This window comes from Lampetra fluviatilis, chromosome 49 (assembly GCF_964198595.1).
Source record: "Lampetra fluviatilis chromosome 49, kcLamFluv1.1, whole genome shotgun sequence".
Taxonomy (NCBI): Eukaryota; Metazoa; Chordata; class Hyperoartia; order Petromyzontiformes; family Petromyzontidae; genus Lampetra; species Lampetra fluviatilis.
The window spans coordinates 2,342,428-2,361,504 of record NC_136323.1 but is presented as its reverse complement, the minus strand read 5'-3'; the positions used below and the strand labels follow the sequence as shown (position 1 = coordinate 2,361,504).

General features: G+C 54.4%; 1 protein-coding gene across 1 annotated transcript in view; it reads left to right on the top strand.

The window, feature by feature from the left end:
* Positions 1-19,077, top strand: part of LOC144948348 (hemicentin-1-like) — a 127,411-nt gene that overhangs the window by 66,806 nt on the left and 41,528 nt on the right. Inside the window, exons 31-51 of the mRNA XM_078877775.1 lie at positions 450-728; positions 1,504-1,612; positions 2,094-2,266; positions 3,485-3,639; positions 4,179-4,302; positions 4,860-4,964; positions 5,090-5,266; positions 5,499-5,653; positions 6,368-6,491; positions 7,076-7,251; positions 7,876-7,972; positions 8,605-8,727; positions 9,509-9,667; positions 10,194-10,535; positions 12,972-13,139; positions 13,494-13,607; positions 14,314-14,400; positions 14,994-15,185; positions 15,528-15,728; positions 16,475-16,588; positions 18,256-18,401. Coding sequence (XP_078733901.1) covers positions 450-728; positions 1,504-1,612; positions 2,094-2,266; positions 3,485-3,639; positions 4,179-4,302; positions 4,860-4,964; positions 5,090-5,266; positions 5,499-5,653; positions 6,368-6,491; positions 7,076-7,251; positions 7,876-7,972; positions 8,605-8,727; positions 9,509-9,667; positions 10,194-10,535; positions 12,972-13,139; positions 13,494-13,607; positions 14,314-14,400; positions 14,994-15,185; positions 15,528-15,728; positions 16,475-16,588; positions 18,256-18,401 — 3,320 coding nt within the window. The remainder of the gene's footprint in view (positions 1-449; positions 729-1,503; positions 1,613-2,093; positions 2,267-3,484; positions 3,640-4,178; positions 4,303-4,859; positions 4,965-5,089; positions 5,267-5,498; positions 5,654-6,367; positions 6,492-7,075; positions 7,252-7,875; positions 7,973-8,604; positions 8,728-9,508; positions 9,668-10,193; positions 10,536-12,971; positions 13,140-13,493; positions 13,608-14,313; positions 14,401-14,993; positions 15,186-15,527; positions 15,729-16,474; positions 16,589-18,255; positions 18,402-19,077) is intronic.

Here is a 19,077-nt window from a genome sequence, read left to right as displayed (position 1 = left end):
CGTGTGTCAACTGCTATCAGTGTGAACCGTGCAAAAGAGTGTCTGAGCTGTACCTCCTGAGGGCTTCTGGCTGTGGCTACTATTCACCCACGTCAGTCTACCAGCGACTGGGTACTCGCTCCTCTTCCAAGATGTCTTGTCAGTATGGAAGAGTAGACCAAATACCCTCTATAGCAGTGGTGATGCCGTAGGAAGCAGCCCGTGGAAGTGATGAAGGCACTGCTCCCGAGATGAGGTTAAATTTGGGGAAAGTCATTCACCTGCGCATGGTGGCCCGTGACATTTGTTTGAAATTGTTCCGTGGTTCGTGGGTCCACAAAGTTCGGGAACCTCTCCCCCAGAGGGAATCCCGTGTATAGCGGAGGCCCTTTCCGCCAGCAGTGGCACGAGCAAGCAATTTCAGCGGTGCCCCTTTACCTACGGAGTGACGTCACCCACTTGCGATGCAGCGGCCCCGCGGATCGAGGATGGCGTGCGGGAGCACCGCGTGGTGGCGGGTGGCTCCCTGGCGCTCGACTGCCACGCCGACGGCCGCCCCCCGCCGCGCGTGGCCTGGCTGCGGGATGGATCGCCGCTCGGGCCCGGGTCCCCGCTGGGCCCCGGCCGACCCCCGGGGGGTTCGAGGCTGACCATGAGCGACGTGTCACCCGCCGATGCCGGGGAATACGCGTGCGTGGCCACCAACGCGGCCGGAGAGAGCACGCGGCTCTACACGCTGAAGGTCCTCGGTGAGGCTTGCTCACCGCCCCCTACCTGCAGGCCTTGTGCTACACACGGACAGCTGCCACTGGGGGTGCCCAATGCTGGGCCGCAAAGCGATCACCGCTCAGTTTAACACGTAGTAGGCTTTCGTTACCAAAATTTAGTTTCAGTTTTCATTTATTTGGTGTAGCCCTGTGAGCCATTCGGCTCTTGAATCGGGTGCAACCGCAACAAACAAAAACGTGAACAAGAAAACATCTTTAAGTGACTACACGCAAACAGAAAAATCCAGGAAAAAACAGCAAAGTGCTGTGTGCAAAAATCCCAGTGGGATGCAAGTCAAACAATAACTCTGTACTACAACAAACAAACATGGCTAAACCAAAACGTTTTTGAAATCACCAAATGATCCCTGAGAGAGGTTTTTTGGGTTAGATCACATAAATATAAATGTGTCGTTAAACCCGCCACCACGTCAACAAAACGTGTCAACTAGTTACTAGTTCAGCACACCGGTGTGCTGGAGAGTAAACCCACAACATCTACAATTCGAGTAGGACGTTTCGCCAGTAATTATCACCGTCCTCTACCGGCAGACTAACTCTCGCGTTCAGGCCACTTGCCGAATCACCCTATGCCACACACAGACGAGTCGTGCGATGTAAGTCGCTTATCGTGTACAATAAAACCGCCTGAGATGCCCCGGCATGAAGGAGGGTGGCTCTGTCCCAAACAATGCATGATCGTCGTTGCCTGAAGGCAGTCACGGCGCTCATTTCCTCGTTGTCTTTCGCCCCGCAGTGCCGCCCAAGATGACCGGGAACAGCACTCCGACGGAAAGGTCCGTCGTTCTCAACGCACCGCTCACTCTGGAGTGTCCCGTCAGCGGAAACCCAACACCAGACATCAGGTGACGGATCGCACAGGCCTCAGCAAAGTACACGCATCTACTTTTTTTTTTTCATTTCATTCTTTGAGAATGTTAAGCAGGTGGAAAAGTTACGCAACTTCCGTCCATCCACCATTATCCCCATCACCATTTCATTCGCGGTTCACCACGCATGACTCAATGTGCAATTTCAACAAAGTGGTACTCGTTTTATTCCCTTCCGGAGCGATGATGGGCTGAGTCCACCCCCCAACAAACATTCGCACTCTGAAACCTGCGGCATGCGAGCCGCTCCCTCTTGCGCGGAGCCTCCTGGCCGCTTGGAATCTTCCGCCGCTTTACGAATGCGCGGAGAGCGACCGCAGACCGAGAGGGGGGAGGGGGCGGGGTGGGGGTCTCCGCACGCCCACCACGCTGCAGTCGGCGACCTCTCTCTTTGACCTCCTATCCCCCCTGGCCGGGCGTGCGACCCCCCTCACCCCCCTGGCCCGTCCCCCCGCAGGTGGTTGAAGGACGGTGAGCCGGCGGGGCTGGGCGATGCGGCGGTGCGGGTCTCCGCTGGGGGGCGGACGCTGCAGGTGGCGCGGGCCCAGGCGCCGCACGCGGGGCGCTTCACGTGCGTCGCGCGCAACGAGGCCGGGGAGAGCAGCGCCGAGTTCCGCGTCATGGTGCAGGGTGCGTGCGTCGCCGCTGTCGTCGCCGCTGACACGGGAACGATCCCATCTTGTTTGATTGTATTCGTGGGGAGCGCCCCAAGCTCAAGGGGCGCTCTCCACGGCGTAGTTTAATAGCGGTGACAGAAGTGGAGCGGTTTGGCGTGAAAGGGCCGAGTGAGCGTGACGGAAGGGGGGGGGGGTGGGCACGGAAGGGCAGGGGAGGGAAGGGACTGAGTGGAGGGCCAAGGGGAGGGAAGGGGACGGCAGTGGGCAATGAAGAAGAGGTGAGGATTTAAGAGTGGAATGTAATGAGGAGGACTCTGCTTTTACTCTACAGGGGGAATGTTACTCCACTGGTAGGGGTGGAAGGAGGGAGAAAGATCGAGAAGGTGATTGGACAGAGGGAGAAGGAGGGACAGAGAGAGAACGCGTTACACTTGTGACATTACACTTGTGACATTACGTATGTGACGTGCTCAGGCTTCGTTCACTCACAGAGAGAATGATGTGTTCAGTGTGTGAGCATGCACGAGAGCCCAGAATCGTGCACAGGGACATTCGACTTACGAACTTTCAGATATACGAACAAACCTCTCCATATGTCCAGTTGCCTGAGTCGTAAACTCAACCACCGCGCAATAGAGGGTGGTGGAGGCATCTTCATCTACAGGGGATTACACAACTTTTAAAGCCATTCCTTGTGTTTAGCATACACGACGTGCAACATGTTGGAATTGACAGGGGTAAAGTTGGACTTACGAACGTTCGTGAGGATGGGAGTCCCTGTCAGAGGTCGCAAACGGGTTTTGATTCCTTACCCATACCCGTACCCGGCCGCACCAGGGTCGCAAACGGGTACCCGTACCCGTACCCGGCCGTACCCGTACCCTACCCGTACCTGGCCGGTTACGGGTAGGGTACGGGTATCGGGTACCTGATTGCGACCTCTGGGATGAAGCCATGTTGCAGGCGCGGGTGGGTTGATTCTAGGAACTTGAATTGTGAGAAGAGACAAGACGTTGGGAAAATAGTGACAAACAGTTACTCACCAGTGACTCACGGTCTACCCGTACCCGGCCGCACCAGGGTCGCAAACGGGTATTGGGAAGGGTACGGGTATCGGGTACCCGGTTGCGACCTCTGGTCCCTGTACAGTTCACGATGCACGTGACTCAACAGCCCATGAATCATCATCACCATCGGCATCACGAACCCGCTCGCTGTGCGTCGCCCTCAGTGCCCCCGTCGGTGCGGGTGCTGGGCCAGGCGGAGCGGGCGGTGCTGCTGGGGAGGCCGCTCACCCTGCAGTGCACCACCTCGGGGCTGCCCCCGCCGCTCGTCGCGTGGCTCAAGGACGGCCGCCCCCTCTCCCCCGGGCGGGGTCATGTCAAGGTCAGCCGGGTGGGCAGGAGGCTGGGATGAGGGCGGCCGGCCTGGTTGCGTTTCCCACACTTTTTGCCCCCTTCTTTGTTAAATACTTTAGACAATCCGGTAGGCGTGCGTGCGTGTGCCAGTACGATTATCTGAACCAGTCCTGGGCCTCCCCTAGGTTGACTCAGCCTCAAATGAGTACCTCGGGAGACAAAGGTGGCCAGGGGTGGTGCTCGACACCCACCACCTCGTGTGCCGTGCCAGCTTTCATAGGTGCTCGCTAACAGCACTTGCACAAAAAGTCTGTTTAGGCTATACGGGAGATCTTTGTCTTCGTTGACGAGGTCTGTATTTCTTTTTATTTGACACCGGACATGAATTTGGGGGTGCCTCTTACTTTCCAGAGCATCTTATAATCTGGATATTATACCAACAGCAATAGTTACGAGTACCCCGATCGACGATTGCGTCGAATTGAGTGCGGAGAAGCTAAAGTAAAGCAGCGTTACCGTATTTCTTATTCCACGCGTGCCCCACGTCGCGCGCGTGCCGCCCCACAGCTGGAAGCAGGAAACCGCACCCTGCAGGTTCTGCGGGTGCTACCGGAGGACGGCGGGCGCTATGCCTGCGTGGCCACCAACCCGGCGGGCGAGAGCCAGCACGGACTACGGGTGCAGGTGCACGGTGAGGCCACGAGCAGCCGCCACACAACGGGGCCCTGCCCGGGTGTCATCATAGTGGAGACCGTGGGGCTCATTGTAGCGGAGACTGTGGGGCTCATCCTAGTGGAGACTGTGGGGCTCATCGTATCGGAGACCGTGGGGCTCACATTTGTCTGTCCATCTGTCTGTGTGTGTCTTTGTCTATCTGTTGGCGTGCCTACCTGTACATCTTGAAATAACGTTCCTCTCTGCTGAATGTCCAAATGTCCAACTGTCCGTCTGTGTGCCTATTGGACCATCTGGCTGTCTGTGTGTGCCTCTCTTGTCCTACTCTAACTGTCCATCCATTCATCCAACACACCGCTCTGTCTCCCCAGTGCTGATATTGTTTACACACTGCACCAGGTACTCATCTGGGGCTGAGTCGACCCAGTTGAGGCACAGGGACCGGTTCAGATCATGGCCACTGGTGTTAGCGGCCGCGAATGGGAATCGAGGTTCATAGCGGACTACGCTAATCACCATGCATTGCCTCCCTGCCCACACACACGTACACGCATTGCGCGCACACACACACAGAGCCTCCAAGCATAGAGAGCGGCGGTGAGGGGGAGCGCAAGGACAGCGTCGTGCTCAACCAGCCGCTCTCCCTCGAGTGCGTCGCATCCGGGAACCCCCCGCCTGGTGAGAGCCGGCGGCGGACGTGCGGCTACGCCGACGGCGAGCGTCTCTGTCGCGGAATGAGCTCACGAACGAGTGAGTGAAACGGGCTCCTGTCCCCCCCCCCCGCCGCCGTCACCCGCACGCAGCGCTCACGTGGTACAAGGACGGGCAGCCGCTGACGCCCATGGCCGGCGTGGAGGTGGCGCCGGGCGGCCGCGAGTTGCGCGTGGAGAGCGCCCAGCTGTCGGACGGCGGCCGCTACGCGTGCCGTGCGGCCAGCGTGGCGGGCGTGGCCGAGAGGGCCTTCCGAGTGCGCGTCATGGGTGAGTGGCCACTCTGCCGTCGCTCCCTACACCTCCCGCCGCCATCGCCCCGAGTCGACGTCGGTGCCACGGGACGGCGGGCGGCACTGTCCGAGCCGATGAACGTTCCACTCACTTGCCCCGCTGTCATACCTCTCCATCTGCCACCGTCATTGTAAACGTTGGGCTGCGCCGTCACCTGTGCCACCGCACCACCGCCCCTTGCCCCACCCCCCTCCCCTTGGCCTCGCAGTGCCGCCCAGCGTGACGGGGGGCAGCCCCCCGCTGCTCACGGCCCTGGTGAACGAGGCGGTGCGGCTGGAGTGCGACGCGCACGGAGACCCCACGCCCGGGGTCACCTGGCTCAAGGACGGCAGCCCCCTGGCCAGCGTGCCAGGGCGCGTGCAGGTGAGGGTGGGGGCTCTTAACCTCCCCCCCGCCCCCCCCCCCCCGCCCCGCCGTATGGCCGTGCACTTTCCCTGCAGTCAGACACTTTTTTAATTTACTGATTATTGTTAAATTAAAATTTTTGGGATTTATTTAGACGTTTATATATCCACTTGCGAAATTAATGGTTGGAGGGGGGGGGCATGAACCCCGTTGTTTTATTGTTTTTTTAGTATTTTCCAGATGTTATCACGAGGATGGCAGCAGCAGCAGATATGTCGTGTGTGTTGGCCCATAAACAAAATCTTCGTTTGCTTCGGTGAAATACCGGGACCAAGCCACAAGGCGGCATCGCCGTGTCCCGAGAATAGTCAGGGACTGGCAGTAAAATGGTTTAAATAAATGGCTCAACGATTCCAGTGACCTGCTGCCATGTAGCCAAGGGGACCCCCTGGTGGCAGCCGTCACTGTGTGGCACGAGGCGCGTGCAGCACCGGCCAGCTGGTGGTCATTCAGCCTCCCTCGGACGGCTGGGAATCCATTGCATTGATCTATGATGCATGTGGCCTCATCGCTGTCCCATTGCAAGATGAGCTCCACACGAAATTCCTGGTTCTACTCAAGGGTGTGACGGCATTTCAGCCGCAAAGCCATTGCCCCTGTGGTGCTCCGGCTCTGACAGCGCTCCGTGTGCCACGCCATGGTCCCCCCCCCTCCCCCCACCGTGCGTCCCAGGTGCTGTCGGAGGGCAGGGCCCTGGCGCTAGCGGCTGCTGGCCTGTCTGACGGCGGCCGCTACGTGTGCGTGGCGCTGAACGAGGCAGGAGAGGACCGCCGCTCCGTCGAGCTGCGCGTCTACGGTGCGACCTGTGTGGGGTCAAAGGTTCACTCAGCAGCAGCAGCTGCCCCTGAGTCTTAGAGATGACGGTTCAATTTTCAAACTTGGTTACAGCATCTGAACAATAGATGCAACCAAAAGAGCGAACAGCTGTTCTCTTGGGATGGTAGCCACAAAATAGCGATAATCTACATCACAGCCTTTCTGTCAATCCACTGCTGGATGAGGGCCTCTCTCCCCACTCTGCGAGTCATGGGGAGTTGTGTGACCGTGCTTCAGTGCACTGGTCAATGCGGGTTGGTGAAGGCGGAGAGTGTAGACGTGGGAGAATCAAAGCGAGAGTGCCTAGATTGGATTTTTGGAGCACCCACCCCGTACTGCCCAGCAGGAAGTCGGAATAAGATTCCTGACGCAGTTTCTAAACGTCGTAGCCGCCGAGTTTTGCCCTGCGAATTTGTTCCGCAACGGACCGCTGCGAGCGAGAACAACAACAGTGGGCACGTCGGGCACCGGGTCTCAAAGGCCGCCGCGTGGTCCGAACCCGAACATCGAGAGCGAACGGCGGATATCGGTCGCGAGAACCTCCGCTGTCTGTCACCCCGGCAGTGCCGCCCAACATCGTCGGCGAGGAGCAGAACGTGTCGGTGGTGCTGGGGCGGCCGCTCCGGCTGGAGTGCCGCAGCGAGGCGGTGCCGCCCCCCACCGTCACGTGGCTCCAGGACGGCCGCCCCCTGCTCGCCGCGGCCGGCGTCGAGCTCTCGCAGGCAGGCAGCGTCCTGCAGGTCGGTGCTCGCCGTGCATTGTGGGGCCAAGCCATTGCATTACGGGGCATTGTGGGGACAATGCGATGCATTGTAGGGCTTCCGTTGCATCGTGGACGCCAAGCGTCGCAATTGTGATGATGATATTGATTGCTCATTTACGATGAAGATCGTGTCTATTGCGCAATGATAATGAGCATGATGACAATCATCGTTATTGGATGGCCATGGCAATACCCCGTGGTCCTCTTCATGTAAGAGAAAGAGAGAGACAGACCAAATGCTCCGCACATTCGGGGGGCGGTGAGAATGGGCGCTAGTGGTAACGTTTGACACTGGTTTGCCCAGGTTCACGGTTCGAATCTGGCAAGCAGCCCAGGGTTAATACAGCAGGCTCAAACACCACCTACTTCACACGTTACATCCATCGAGGAAGAGTAGGCCATTGTTTGACGTCATTTAGATTAAATATTTGTAAAATTACTTGACAAATGCATTCAATCGTGATTACGCACCGCGACATCGCCCCCTACTGTGAAACTACCGCACGCTGCGTCTGTGAGACGAAGCGCCTGGACTTCTATTATCTCACCGCTGGCTCTGCGCCATTGTCCCGCGAGCTCGCTGCGATCTTCCGATCCACAGATCGGCAGCGCGCGCATCCAGGACACGGCGTGGTACACGTGCGAGGCGTCCAACGTGGCCGGGAAGACACGGCGCAACTTCAACGTGGAGGTGTTCGGTAAAGAGCCGACGACCTCTCCCCCCCTCGGTGAACGCTGCGGCTGTTGACCTCTGCTGGGAGGCTCCTCAAATGGGGGAAGAGGCTCGGAGAGATCCCGCTGCACCTTGTTCTGGAGATGCATCTCTTTCAGGACAATGCAATGCCGTTTAGATTTTATAAACCAATTATCGTGTCACCGCAAACTGCAGGATGAAGGCTTCCCCCCCCCCCCCTTTTGCCATGTCAGAAACAATTGTTTGACCATACTTCACCAGGCTAGTCAGTACGGCTTGGTGACCTGGGGGGGGGCAGGGGCTCAGAACGACTTCCGACATCTCTTTATGCCAGCAGTAGCTGCGAATCAAACTCAGGTCGTCGGGTTTGTAGCACTGTGCGCTGACCGCTGCACCACCAGTTATAAGAATAGCAGTTGTGTTGATTTTCAGCAAGCGGCCATTTTTTTTATCAAGAGCAAATCTGGACTGAGACGTGAACACGGCGTTTCCTTTGGATGTAAAATGTCTGGTACTGCAGAAGAACGTTGAGCCCCTGATGTAGTTAATCGATGCGAGTGCTGCATCGGAGGGCATCGGCTAAGTGAGTTGCCGTGTGCGTGTGTGCGTGCCGTGTCACCATTGCCCTGCCAACAGTGCCGCCACTCATCCGCGGCCCGGAGGGGTCTGGTCACATGACCTCCACGGAGGGGGCGACCGTGAGCCTGGTGTGCGAGGCCAGCGGAATTCCTCCCCCGATGCTCACCTGGGCCAAAGACGGTGAGAGCGAGCGATGTTGACATTTTCTTGGTTCTTTCGGTAAAGTCACGTAGAAGGGAAATAATAAAAGAATAAAAATTCAACATAATAAAATACAATTCTCACGACGTTTCGGCCACAACACAAGCAGCCGTCCTCAGGTGAAGAACAGGTCTGTCGGAAAGACAGCGTCTGAATGAACACCGCCAGGCTTGGCAGCATATATTTAAGCTGGGTTAGAGGAGGAAGTGCGCCTTGACATAGGAATTTGCATATCAACAGAGGAATTTAGCATATTTATGGAAAATGCAGATATGGGATTAGTCACTACTTGTGGAATGCGTAGGAGGTGTGGGGGGGGGGGGTCTCAAAGTCATATAGATGTTGACATTGCTAAATAACGGTCACTACTAACAAGAGATTCCCGTCCTGTAACATGAAGTGACCAGCAACAGAGAAAGCTCGAGTGAGGTCCGTAGGTGACAGTTGACGAGCCTCTTGCATTGAAGTCAGGTTGTATGACGATGGAGAGAATGAAGAGAGATTCTGTAGCATAATAATAATGTTGAAGCTCATCCTCAACATCACCCTCACCACGCGTATTACTTTCACCATTGCAATGTCTGACTTTTCGCTCCACTTTCCCGCAAACTCCCAGCACGTGGAGCGACACACGGGACAACCTGAAAACCACAACGGAGAGCGATAGAGCGCACGACCGGGAAAGCCTGCGCAGGAGCGAGCGATGTACGGACGTTTGTGTGAATGTATGCGTGCATGTGTGCGTGCATGCGTGCTGCAGGCGTGCGCGTCTCGGACAGCGAGGGCCGCGTGCGTCTCGTCTCGGGGGGCCGTGTGCTGCTCATCTCCTCCAGCGTCCGCGCCGACAGTGGGGCCTACTCCTGCGAGGCCTCCAACGCGGCCGGGCGTGACCACAAGGCTTTCTCCCTGCAGGTCCACGGTGCGGCCTCCTGCCTGGCTTCGTCGCTGGAGCACCATGTTTCTCGGTTGTAGCAATCGCTCGACTTGTTGCAAATCTAAATCTTCTTTTATATGGTCTATTTAAGAGCAACTATTATGGATGCAGTTATAATTAATTAAGCCATTCAGCTTCCTTGCTGAGTGTTGATGAATTGCCAATACACCCAAACTCACCGCCTTCAAATTTATATTTTGGGCAGTCCGAAGTTACACGGTCTGCGAGTTCATAGCCCCGATTTCTTGAGCTCAGCTATGGATGTGGGGATGTTGTTCAGATCATTGTTGATTGACAGGATTGGTTCGGTTTCCGATTGGTGCAGTTCATGGATCAAATTGTGTTCATCTCCAGGGAATTTTTAAAGGTGAAATATTTGAACGAATAAATGAAAGATAGTTTGCTTTGTGACTAGTAGCCACAGCCATAGCAAGCGCCGCACAGGATGTGGCGTGCCGGTTGCTGACGCTGTGCGATGAACGTGCGCGGACACGCCGGCGTTTGTGCGCAGTTCCTCCGACAATGCCGGGCAGCGGCGGCCGCCCCACGGAGGTGGTGACGCTGCGCGGACGCGACGTCAGCCTCGAGTGCGACGTCTCCGGCGAGCCGAAGCCGAGCGTCGTGTGGAGCAAGGACGGCCGCCCCATCTGGTCGCCGCCGTCCGGATCCGGCGCGAATTCCGCCGGCGCGGCAGGGCCCTTGGCTCGCGGCTCCGGCTCCCGCGCGGCGGCTCTGGAGGAGGGCCGCGTTCTGCGCCTGCGCGGCGTCCAGATCTCGGACACGGGCCGCTACACCTGCGTGGCGCGCAACGTCGCGGGGCAGGCGGAGAAAAAGATCGACCTGATCGTGCAGGGTAAGCGCCGGCTCATCGGTTGGTTCTAGGGAAGCTGTGGTGTCGCCGCGGCCGCCGCCGCCGCCACCGTCTTGACTCGACGGCCTTATTTCGTCGTCGAACGTCTCTAGCTATCGTTGATTTGTCTGGGTGCATGGAACGTCTCATTTGGCGAGGGTTTCCAATTGGAAGACTGTGCATGGAACATTGGCTCGACTAAAGTGGGTTTTCATGGTGGCGCTACCCCTAACCCATATTTGATGATTCGCTTTGAGCAGGAATAGCAAGTGGTGGTGGAGGGGAGAGGCTGAAGCTCACCGTAGCGTACACGTAGGGGCATGAGCAGTTACGGGAAATGACAGAAGAACCCAAACGAGGTGGTTGCAAAGTTGCGCTCGAGGGAAATATGAGCAAAGCTCTAATGGTCATGCTTAACAAGGACTGGAAATGATTACTTCTTATACAAGCATGCATATATTTTTATACAATTCAGGGGGGAATACAATTGTATTAGTTGCACGTGTTTTAAGTATTTTCAAATAGTTTGAAGAATTTTACCCATTATGTCGCCTTTTTTTTGCTTCAAGAGGTCGATTTCGCTAAAACTGTGATTTTGTTGGATCGGTGTCACGGCGCCGTTGCCGTCAAAGCTAATAAAACGAATCGGTCATCACCCCCCACGTGCGTGTGAGTGTGCTTGCTAGCCAGGGCTGACTCGAACTATGAAATGCAATAGCTTAGCTCCTGCCTGTTGTTGGTGTTGTCATTCTGGGGGTCGCAAACCCCCTCCACCCCCGCCCCCGCGCATTTCACCAGCGGCGTTTAGTTAATCAACGCGGTTTGAAAGGATCGTGATATTGATTGGTTAGTCGTACAAAGCGTGGCGGTCGTTGTTGTCGCTGTCACGATCTGTACACTGCTGGATGAAGGCCTCCCAAAGTCGGAGGGTAACTCAGGTGTTCGCCTGTTCCGTGACGGCAGCGTTGGGAGATCATCTGGGATGAGTTTATTTTCTCCTCCCCGCCCCCACCGCCCCCTTCCCCAGCGTCTCCCCGCATCGCGTGAAGCCCCACAAACGATGACGGAGCCACGATGTTTTTGCCCCATGTCTGCCCTTTGAGGACTCTCGAGAAATTTTATCTACAGGCAAATCTCAGAAACTTTCCCGATTGGATGTTCATAGTCTGTGATGAGCTAGAATTGCAATGGGTGTTTTTAGCTTAACACGTAGCAGGCTTTTGTGACCAAAATTATCCATAATAGAGTTGTTTTGGGTTAGATCGTTTGTCAGGTAAACAAAGCGTGCAAATTCGTTACTAGTACAGCACACCGGTGTGTTGGAGAGTAAACCCACTAAAACATTTACAATTCGAGTACCGTTACTTTTCGCCGGTAATTACAACCAGCATCATCAGGCGACAGCCACAATTGTGGAAAAATGCTTCTGTTTTGGGCTTAAATAGAGGGGTAATTGCAATGGCATCACTTGTGAGCCAATCAGGAGCGAAGGCGGGGTGGGGTGGGGGGTTAATGAATGCATATAATTTACAATGGATATCCATTATTGGTTGGGTTATTCATAGGATAATCAACATACATAATGTGCATGCACAACACGCATGCACATTATGTATGGGATTTTTCCAATGACAGTGTTGCTCACCCACCATCACTGCAGTGGTTTGAAATTGGGATGCAAAAAAATTAAATCGTCGTCTGTAGTTGTTTTATGAGTGATTACATATCCAGGATATTCCTGCCACTGGAGAGAATGTCCCCATAGTTTCAGGTGGGTAAATCCATATCTAGAGTTAAGACCGAGGTGACGAAGCATTTCCAGCAATGTTCTGTGAACTCATACACTCTACATTATCTTCCACTGTGAACGTGCACAGATGGGTCACAGACCGCATTTGCTGTAACTGCCGTAGCCTGTCCGCAGTGGGGGTAGTCTCACAGCACGTGGTGACATTCCCATGCCATGTTCAATAACAATTGATGCGTTTCTAAATTTAAATTTAATATTGCATCAGAATAATGAATATTGTGACCCCTGACCTGACACCAGCCCCATTGCTCTGGCTGGACTTGTGTCCCACCCGTTTGTCCACTCCCCTTCCTCTTTCACGTCATCCACCCTCGGAGGCACATTTACAAACTTCCCAGGAGGGCGGGGGGGGGCGGTCCCGAAACTTCAAACCTTTTAAACAGGGCCCTGCATTAATCATCATATTCTATCCTTGTGCATGATGGCAGCAACATGCCCAGGAGGTGAATGTCAATGTCGAGGTCTGCTGCTGGGCACGGCGAGAGGGCTTCAGGACAGAGGTCATGCAGTTTTTGCTGTTCCTCCTCCCGTTGAGGGAAAAACAGGAAAACACCCTCCGTTTTACAACAGATCGTTGAAAAAATTAAATGAGCGAGCTGATTGGCCGATGTGTGTCTGTGTCGGCGCAGTTCCTCCCACAATCCCCGGCGAGGCGGGCGCCGTGGAGAAGGTTACGGCCGTGGTGGACGGCGCCGTGTCGCTGACCTGCGAGGCCTCGGGGTTCCCGCCGCCGGCCATCGCTTGGAGGAGAGAGGGGCGGCCGCTGGTGCACGGGGGACATGCACGCATCCTTTCGGGTAACGGCATCGACACCAGCAGCAGTGGCGGCAGCAGCATCGGCAGCAAAATCACAAGCAGTATCAGTCGTAGCAGCAGTATCTTTGGTTACAGCAGCAGCGGATTCATCGGCGGTGTCATCATCATTATAAGTCGTAGCAGCAGAAGCATTAGTATCATCAGCAGCAGGAGCATCAGTCAGCAGCAGAACCATCATCATCCCAGGTAGCCATGTGTAAAATTTCTGTGAGACACTCACGCTGTCCCGTGGACCACCTCGGTTTCCGTTTGGACCGTGTGAGTTGCCGTGTGAGTTGACATGCAAGTTGCTGTGTGGACCGTGTGAGTTGCCGTACATTTGTGGCCGCGTGCAGGAGGCCGCGTGCTGCGTCTGAGCCGCGTGTCGGAGGGCGACGGCGGCGAGTACTCCTGCATGGCCTCCAACCCCGCGGGCGAGGAAGGCCGACGCTTCCACCTGGAGGTGCTTGGTGAGGGCCTCCTGCCGCTCACCGTCAAACTCGACGTAAACACGGCCGTCATTTGACATTGGTGACCGGGTTAGCATCATCAAATCGCGACACTCGAGAATCCGGTGAAATCTAAGTGATTGCCCAAATTCAAATTCAGTGCAGGGTCCAGTTCTTTAACTTGGCATTAGCCTTTCTGGGCCTTTAAGCCAGGATCCTACCGAACAATACCATCACGAATCTCAGCCTGGCATCAGCTCCACTCGTCCACTCTGGGGCTCGACAACACAACAATACTGACACCCAAGAAATCCATGAAGTCTCTTTTTCAGGAGAGTCCTGCCCCACAGGGATGTTTGGCCAACACGATTGACATGGTACGGAACCTGGGGGGAAAGGGAAACCAAAACGCCGAACACAAAGGCGCCCGAGTAACAAGAATCGAACCAAAGTCCATCCTTGCTGTGAGGTGTAAGCGTTACCACGGCACCACCTTGTCAGCACGAGCTATCCGATACAGATACTGAATCCCTACCAAAGGAATGTGGAATTTCCAATGCTGGCTCAGAGCTGCCATTGGAACAAAACACCACGCGACTCTTTGTCTGGCCACCCATCCTCATGTGCCGTGCTGGCCTTCATAGGTGCTACTTGCTAACAGCACTTTCCTCAACAGTCTGTTAAGGCTACACGGGTGACCTTTGTCCTTGTCTGTCTGCGCTGGCAGTGCCCCCGCGTATACAGCAGCATAGCGACACTGGCGACGTGAAGGTGAAGGAGCATGGGAACGTGACGCTGGCCTGCGAAGCCACGGGTGAGTGTTTCTACCGCGGCGCCAAAGGAGATGGAATCGAACCGGCGACCTTTGGATCGCAAGGCCAGTGCGCTGCTGACCTTAACCCCACGGTAGCGCCCTTTGTTCATAGTGCAGTCTTTCATTTGTAGTTCTGCTGAACAACATTCATCCAGAAGGCACATAGGCTGATGTATAGAAATGTTATTTTACTTTTGTGGTGGTGAAACAGTCCCTTGTGTGTTTATTTATTATTTTGTTACAAATTAAATAATTATTACACTTCGTATATGTGCCGTTCTCATAGCACAAGGGTTATCACGAAGGTGCCACATTTCATAGACGTAGGCTGCAGCGGTTTCAGAGCAGGAGCGATGTTTGCTACGTGTTTCCCAGTGGAGAGTAGTTTGCGAGTAAATGTTTTATTTAGAAAATCTGAAACCATGACGCCAGTGGCAGCTGTCCCTGCACAGCACAAGGTGACTCCGTACCTGGCCTGGGTTTAGCCTGCTAGTATGGGGCAGGCGATGTTGCAATGTTGTTGTTTTTTCAATCAGGTAATGGCGGTGTCTAACAATTTCGCGCAAAATGTAATGATGGCCGTGTTCTCCCAGGAAACCCGCTGCCCTCTATCTCGTGGCTTAAGGATGGTCACCCAATCACGGCGAGCGACAGGATCCATGTGACCTCGATGGGCCAATCGCTGACCGTCCTGAGAATTGGGATCATGGATGGAGGGAAGTACACCTGCATGGCCTCTAACCTTGCCGGGGACGCAGGAAAAGACTTCTATTTGCACGTCCTCGGTAAATGACTCATCAACACATTTCAAGTTTATTTTGACTAACCAGGTGAGAGCTGAGACCAGGATGGGAGTCTCGTTTGCAAGAGTGATCTCGATCACCAAGCAATAACATAAAGGACAACAATGAGGCAAGTAGGAATCAGTGAAACAAAAAACAACCAACGTGTTGAAAGTGGTGGGCATACCCACCTGGCGATTGACTAACCCATGGTGTTCCCACTTGCACTGCTGGAATATGGATTCAAACCGGCGACCTCGACATTGCAAGTCCAGTGTGATGACCATTACACCTGGCCATGAGGCGAGCGGATTCGGGTTAACGGCGAACTGTTGTTTGACTCAGTGATGCCGAGCATCGTCGGCGGGGACTGGGCCGGATCCGGAGGCGCAGGCGGGCCCGGGGGGGCGGCCGAGGAGGTGTCGGTGGTGGTGAGCAACCCCACGGCGCTGGTGTGCGAGGCGCACGCAGTGCCGCCCCCCGTGCTCACGTGGCTCAAGGACGGCGCTCCCCTGCAGCTCTCGGACAACATGCGCATGCTGCCCGGTGAGGCTGGTGCCCTGTGGTGAGGCCGAGGCCCTGTTGTGAGGCTGGCCCCTGTGATAAGGCCGGGACCCTGTGGTGAGGCCAGGCCCTGTGGTGAGGCTGGGCCCCTGTAGTCCTGCCGAACCTTGTTCGTGTGGCGAGATTCGTAGTCTGGCAGACCTCTGCGGTGTGGTCGTATTCCGGGGGTGTGGGTGAACCCTGTGGTGAGGCCCGACCAGTTAGTGAAGAAATAATTGGGTGGGTGAGTGAGCGGGTGAGTGCTAAATTGGGGATCGAGTGGGTGAGTGAGGCAGTGAGTGATTGCGTGAGAGATTGAGTGAGTGAAGAGCGAGTGAGCGGGTGGGCGAGGGAATAGGTGGGGTATTGAGTGGGTCAGTGACTGAGTAACAAAGTGGGTGAGTGAGCGGGTGAGTGATGAGTGAGTAACTGATTAAATGCAGTGTTTCTTAGGAAACATTTTGTGCCTAATTTTGCACTTTTTTGATTCCTTAATTGGCTAAAACTGTTCAAAGATACATTTAATATTTTGTGTTTTTGATTACTTACCTTATTTTTGTATAATTCATAGATTTTTATCTGATGTGTTATGTCTGTTACGGAAACGGTGTGCTTTTTATTGATGAAACCCGACTTCGAAATAATCTGCAACTGAAAAACTGCAACTGGCTGGGTATTGGCACGCTTCACGGGTGCTCTCCGCCCTTGCTGGCGTGCGAATGATCTCTCGCTCTGCCGTTGCTCACCAGGCGGGAGAACGCTGCAGATCGTGAGCACGCGGGAGATCGACTCGGGCGTCTACACGTGTGTGGCGACGAACGAGGCAGGGGAAATCCTCAAGCACTACCAGCTGCAGGTCTTCAGTGAGTCTTTATCCCTCGACGTACACCACACCTAACTCGCTCGACTATTTTATACGGCCGGGTAAAACCCACGGAACGTCGTGAGAATGATTTTACTATGTTTTATTTTATTATTTTATTATTTCCCTTCTACGTGACTTTACCGAAAGAACCAAGAAGACTACGATACGAGCTCTTGTTCAGAGGTGACCTGATGTCGGGAATTCATAGCGGGAGTCGAATCTAAATGCACGTTGATTCTAAATGTGGGGGGGGGGGGGGGGGCAAAACTGGAGGGCCCAGAGAAAAATTTACGTGACCACCACAGGGAGGGGGAGAGAACACACGGACTTCAAAATATATAACAGGCATCGCCAGAGTCCAAGATTGAACCCACGGCCTCCTACGTACCAGGTGAGGGAGATAATACCTGCCCTCGTATCGATTATAACCACCAAATACAGTGTGCTTCAAATACATTTTAACACTGATATGGGACTATCGTTTTTAATGGAAAAAGAACGGACAATACACTGTAACATGATAACAAATGTATGTTTCAAAAAGCCATCATTGTCAACACATGCCTGGAATTTTCTCCAGGTGGTCTCCAAAGCCCGGAGGCACATTCTCTTGTGGTATTGTTGCAAATTATCGGAAGTGTTAACATTTTTTTGGAGCACCCTGTATATGAATATACCTCGATTCTCAAGAATGAACAAGCGTCCGCTTCCCAAAGTCAAAAGGGCAATCGAGTTTCTGCTCAGGTGCGCATTGAGGCAGTGCTCATCTCCTGTTCACAACCAGGGTGGTGGAAATTACACGTTTCCATGGCAGGGGCGAGTCACTCCATAGGAGAACCACAGTTGAACCCCCCACAATGTGGTGTTTATTTTACCTCCCCCCCCTGCCCGTAGAGGGATCCTGGGCTGAGTCAACCCCGAGGCAGAATTTGAAACTTTCCCATCGCGAACCTCTCGCTCTTACCGCTGAGCAAGCTGACCGGTTTCGCTCAGTAGATACAACAACGCTTGGGACCCCCCATCAGACCGAGGGGCTTTGCAGCACAGAGAGATTTCTGCCGTCTCTCTCTGTTCCTGCTTCGCCTCGCGCTCAATCCACGCTCTCCCTCGTGTTCTCTTCCTGCCCACCCCCTTCACTGGAACAAACTTCCCACTCCACATTAAGTGGTCACCTTCACTCAATAGTTTCTGTTCCTCAAAACTCGCTTCTTTTTCCCTAGCTCACCCCACGACTCTCTTAATCTCACCCTAATCTCACCCTAATAACCATTACCGTTACTGTTCCCTCTTTATATTCTCAGTAAACGGCTTTCACTCATTAACCCCATTCATTAAATCCATTCATCATCGTTTAATGTCATCAATTTCGCTTTCACCGAATTCACTCATCACAGATTCGCCCCCATCGCTTCCTCTCATCTATTTCATTCCAGCTCATCTCGACCATGGCATTTACACGTTGTACCGTTATTAATTCCGTGTCAAGCCTTATCCAAGGCGCTGTATAAATTATTTTAACATAAGATTTCAGGAGTCATCGCTGCTGGAGTCATCCATCGAGAATCAATGCTTTCACCAGTGGCATCCGCAACATCCACGCTGCTGTGTCCCAGGCGTGGAACAAGAGGGTTACCCGCGTCGTGTCGTTGTGTCGCGTTCCCGCAGTTCCGCCGGTCATCAGGAAGGCCGACGGAGCGTCACCGGGCTCGGAGTCGCTGGAGCTGAAGCTGCGAGTGAACAGCAGCCTGGTTCTGGAGTGCGACACGCTGGCACTGCCGCCACCCACCATCGCCTGGTACCGCGATGGGCAGGTGGGTTCGCTGTGGAGTCAGCAGATGGGGGGGGTCAGCGAGAGAGTTCGCGAGTGACCTCTGCGGACATTCAAAATGGACGGGCGGTACACGTGGAGAGCGTGGAGAGATGCGTGCTTGGTTATGACATTGAGATAGAAAGAGGAACACATGGATGAGAGAACACGTGCAGGTTGATGACAACTTCCAGGCTATTACGAAACAGTGAGTGGGCTTGGGCAGGAAAGATTGCTAGACAGTACGATGGACAATGTGTCCAGAATAATATTAACAATATTAGTTGAGCGTCAGCCAAAGCATAGAACACTTTCTCGAGGTTGTCCACTGAGGAGATGGAGCCATGAAATCAGTCCAGGACGGGTTTAGATATCGCTCACCATGATGCCCCGTAGCTCTGCTGATGATGATGATGTTACTGCTTAGGCTGCTGATGATGATGTTACTGCTGCTGATGATAATGTTACTGCTGCTGCTGATGATGTTACTGCTGCCGCTGTTACTAATGATGATGATGCTACTGCCGCTGCTGATGATGATGTTACTGCTGCCACTGCTGACGATGATGATGCTATTACCGCTGCTGATGATGATGCTACTGCTGCTGACGATGATGCTACTGCTGCTGATGATGATGCTACTGCTGCTGACGATGATGCTACTGCTGCTGATGATGTTA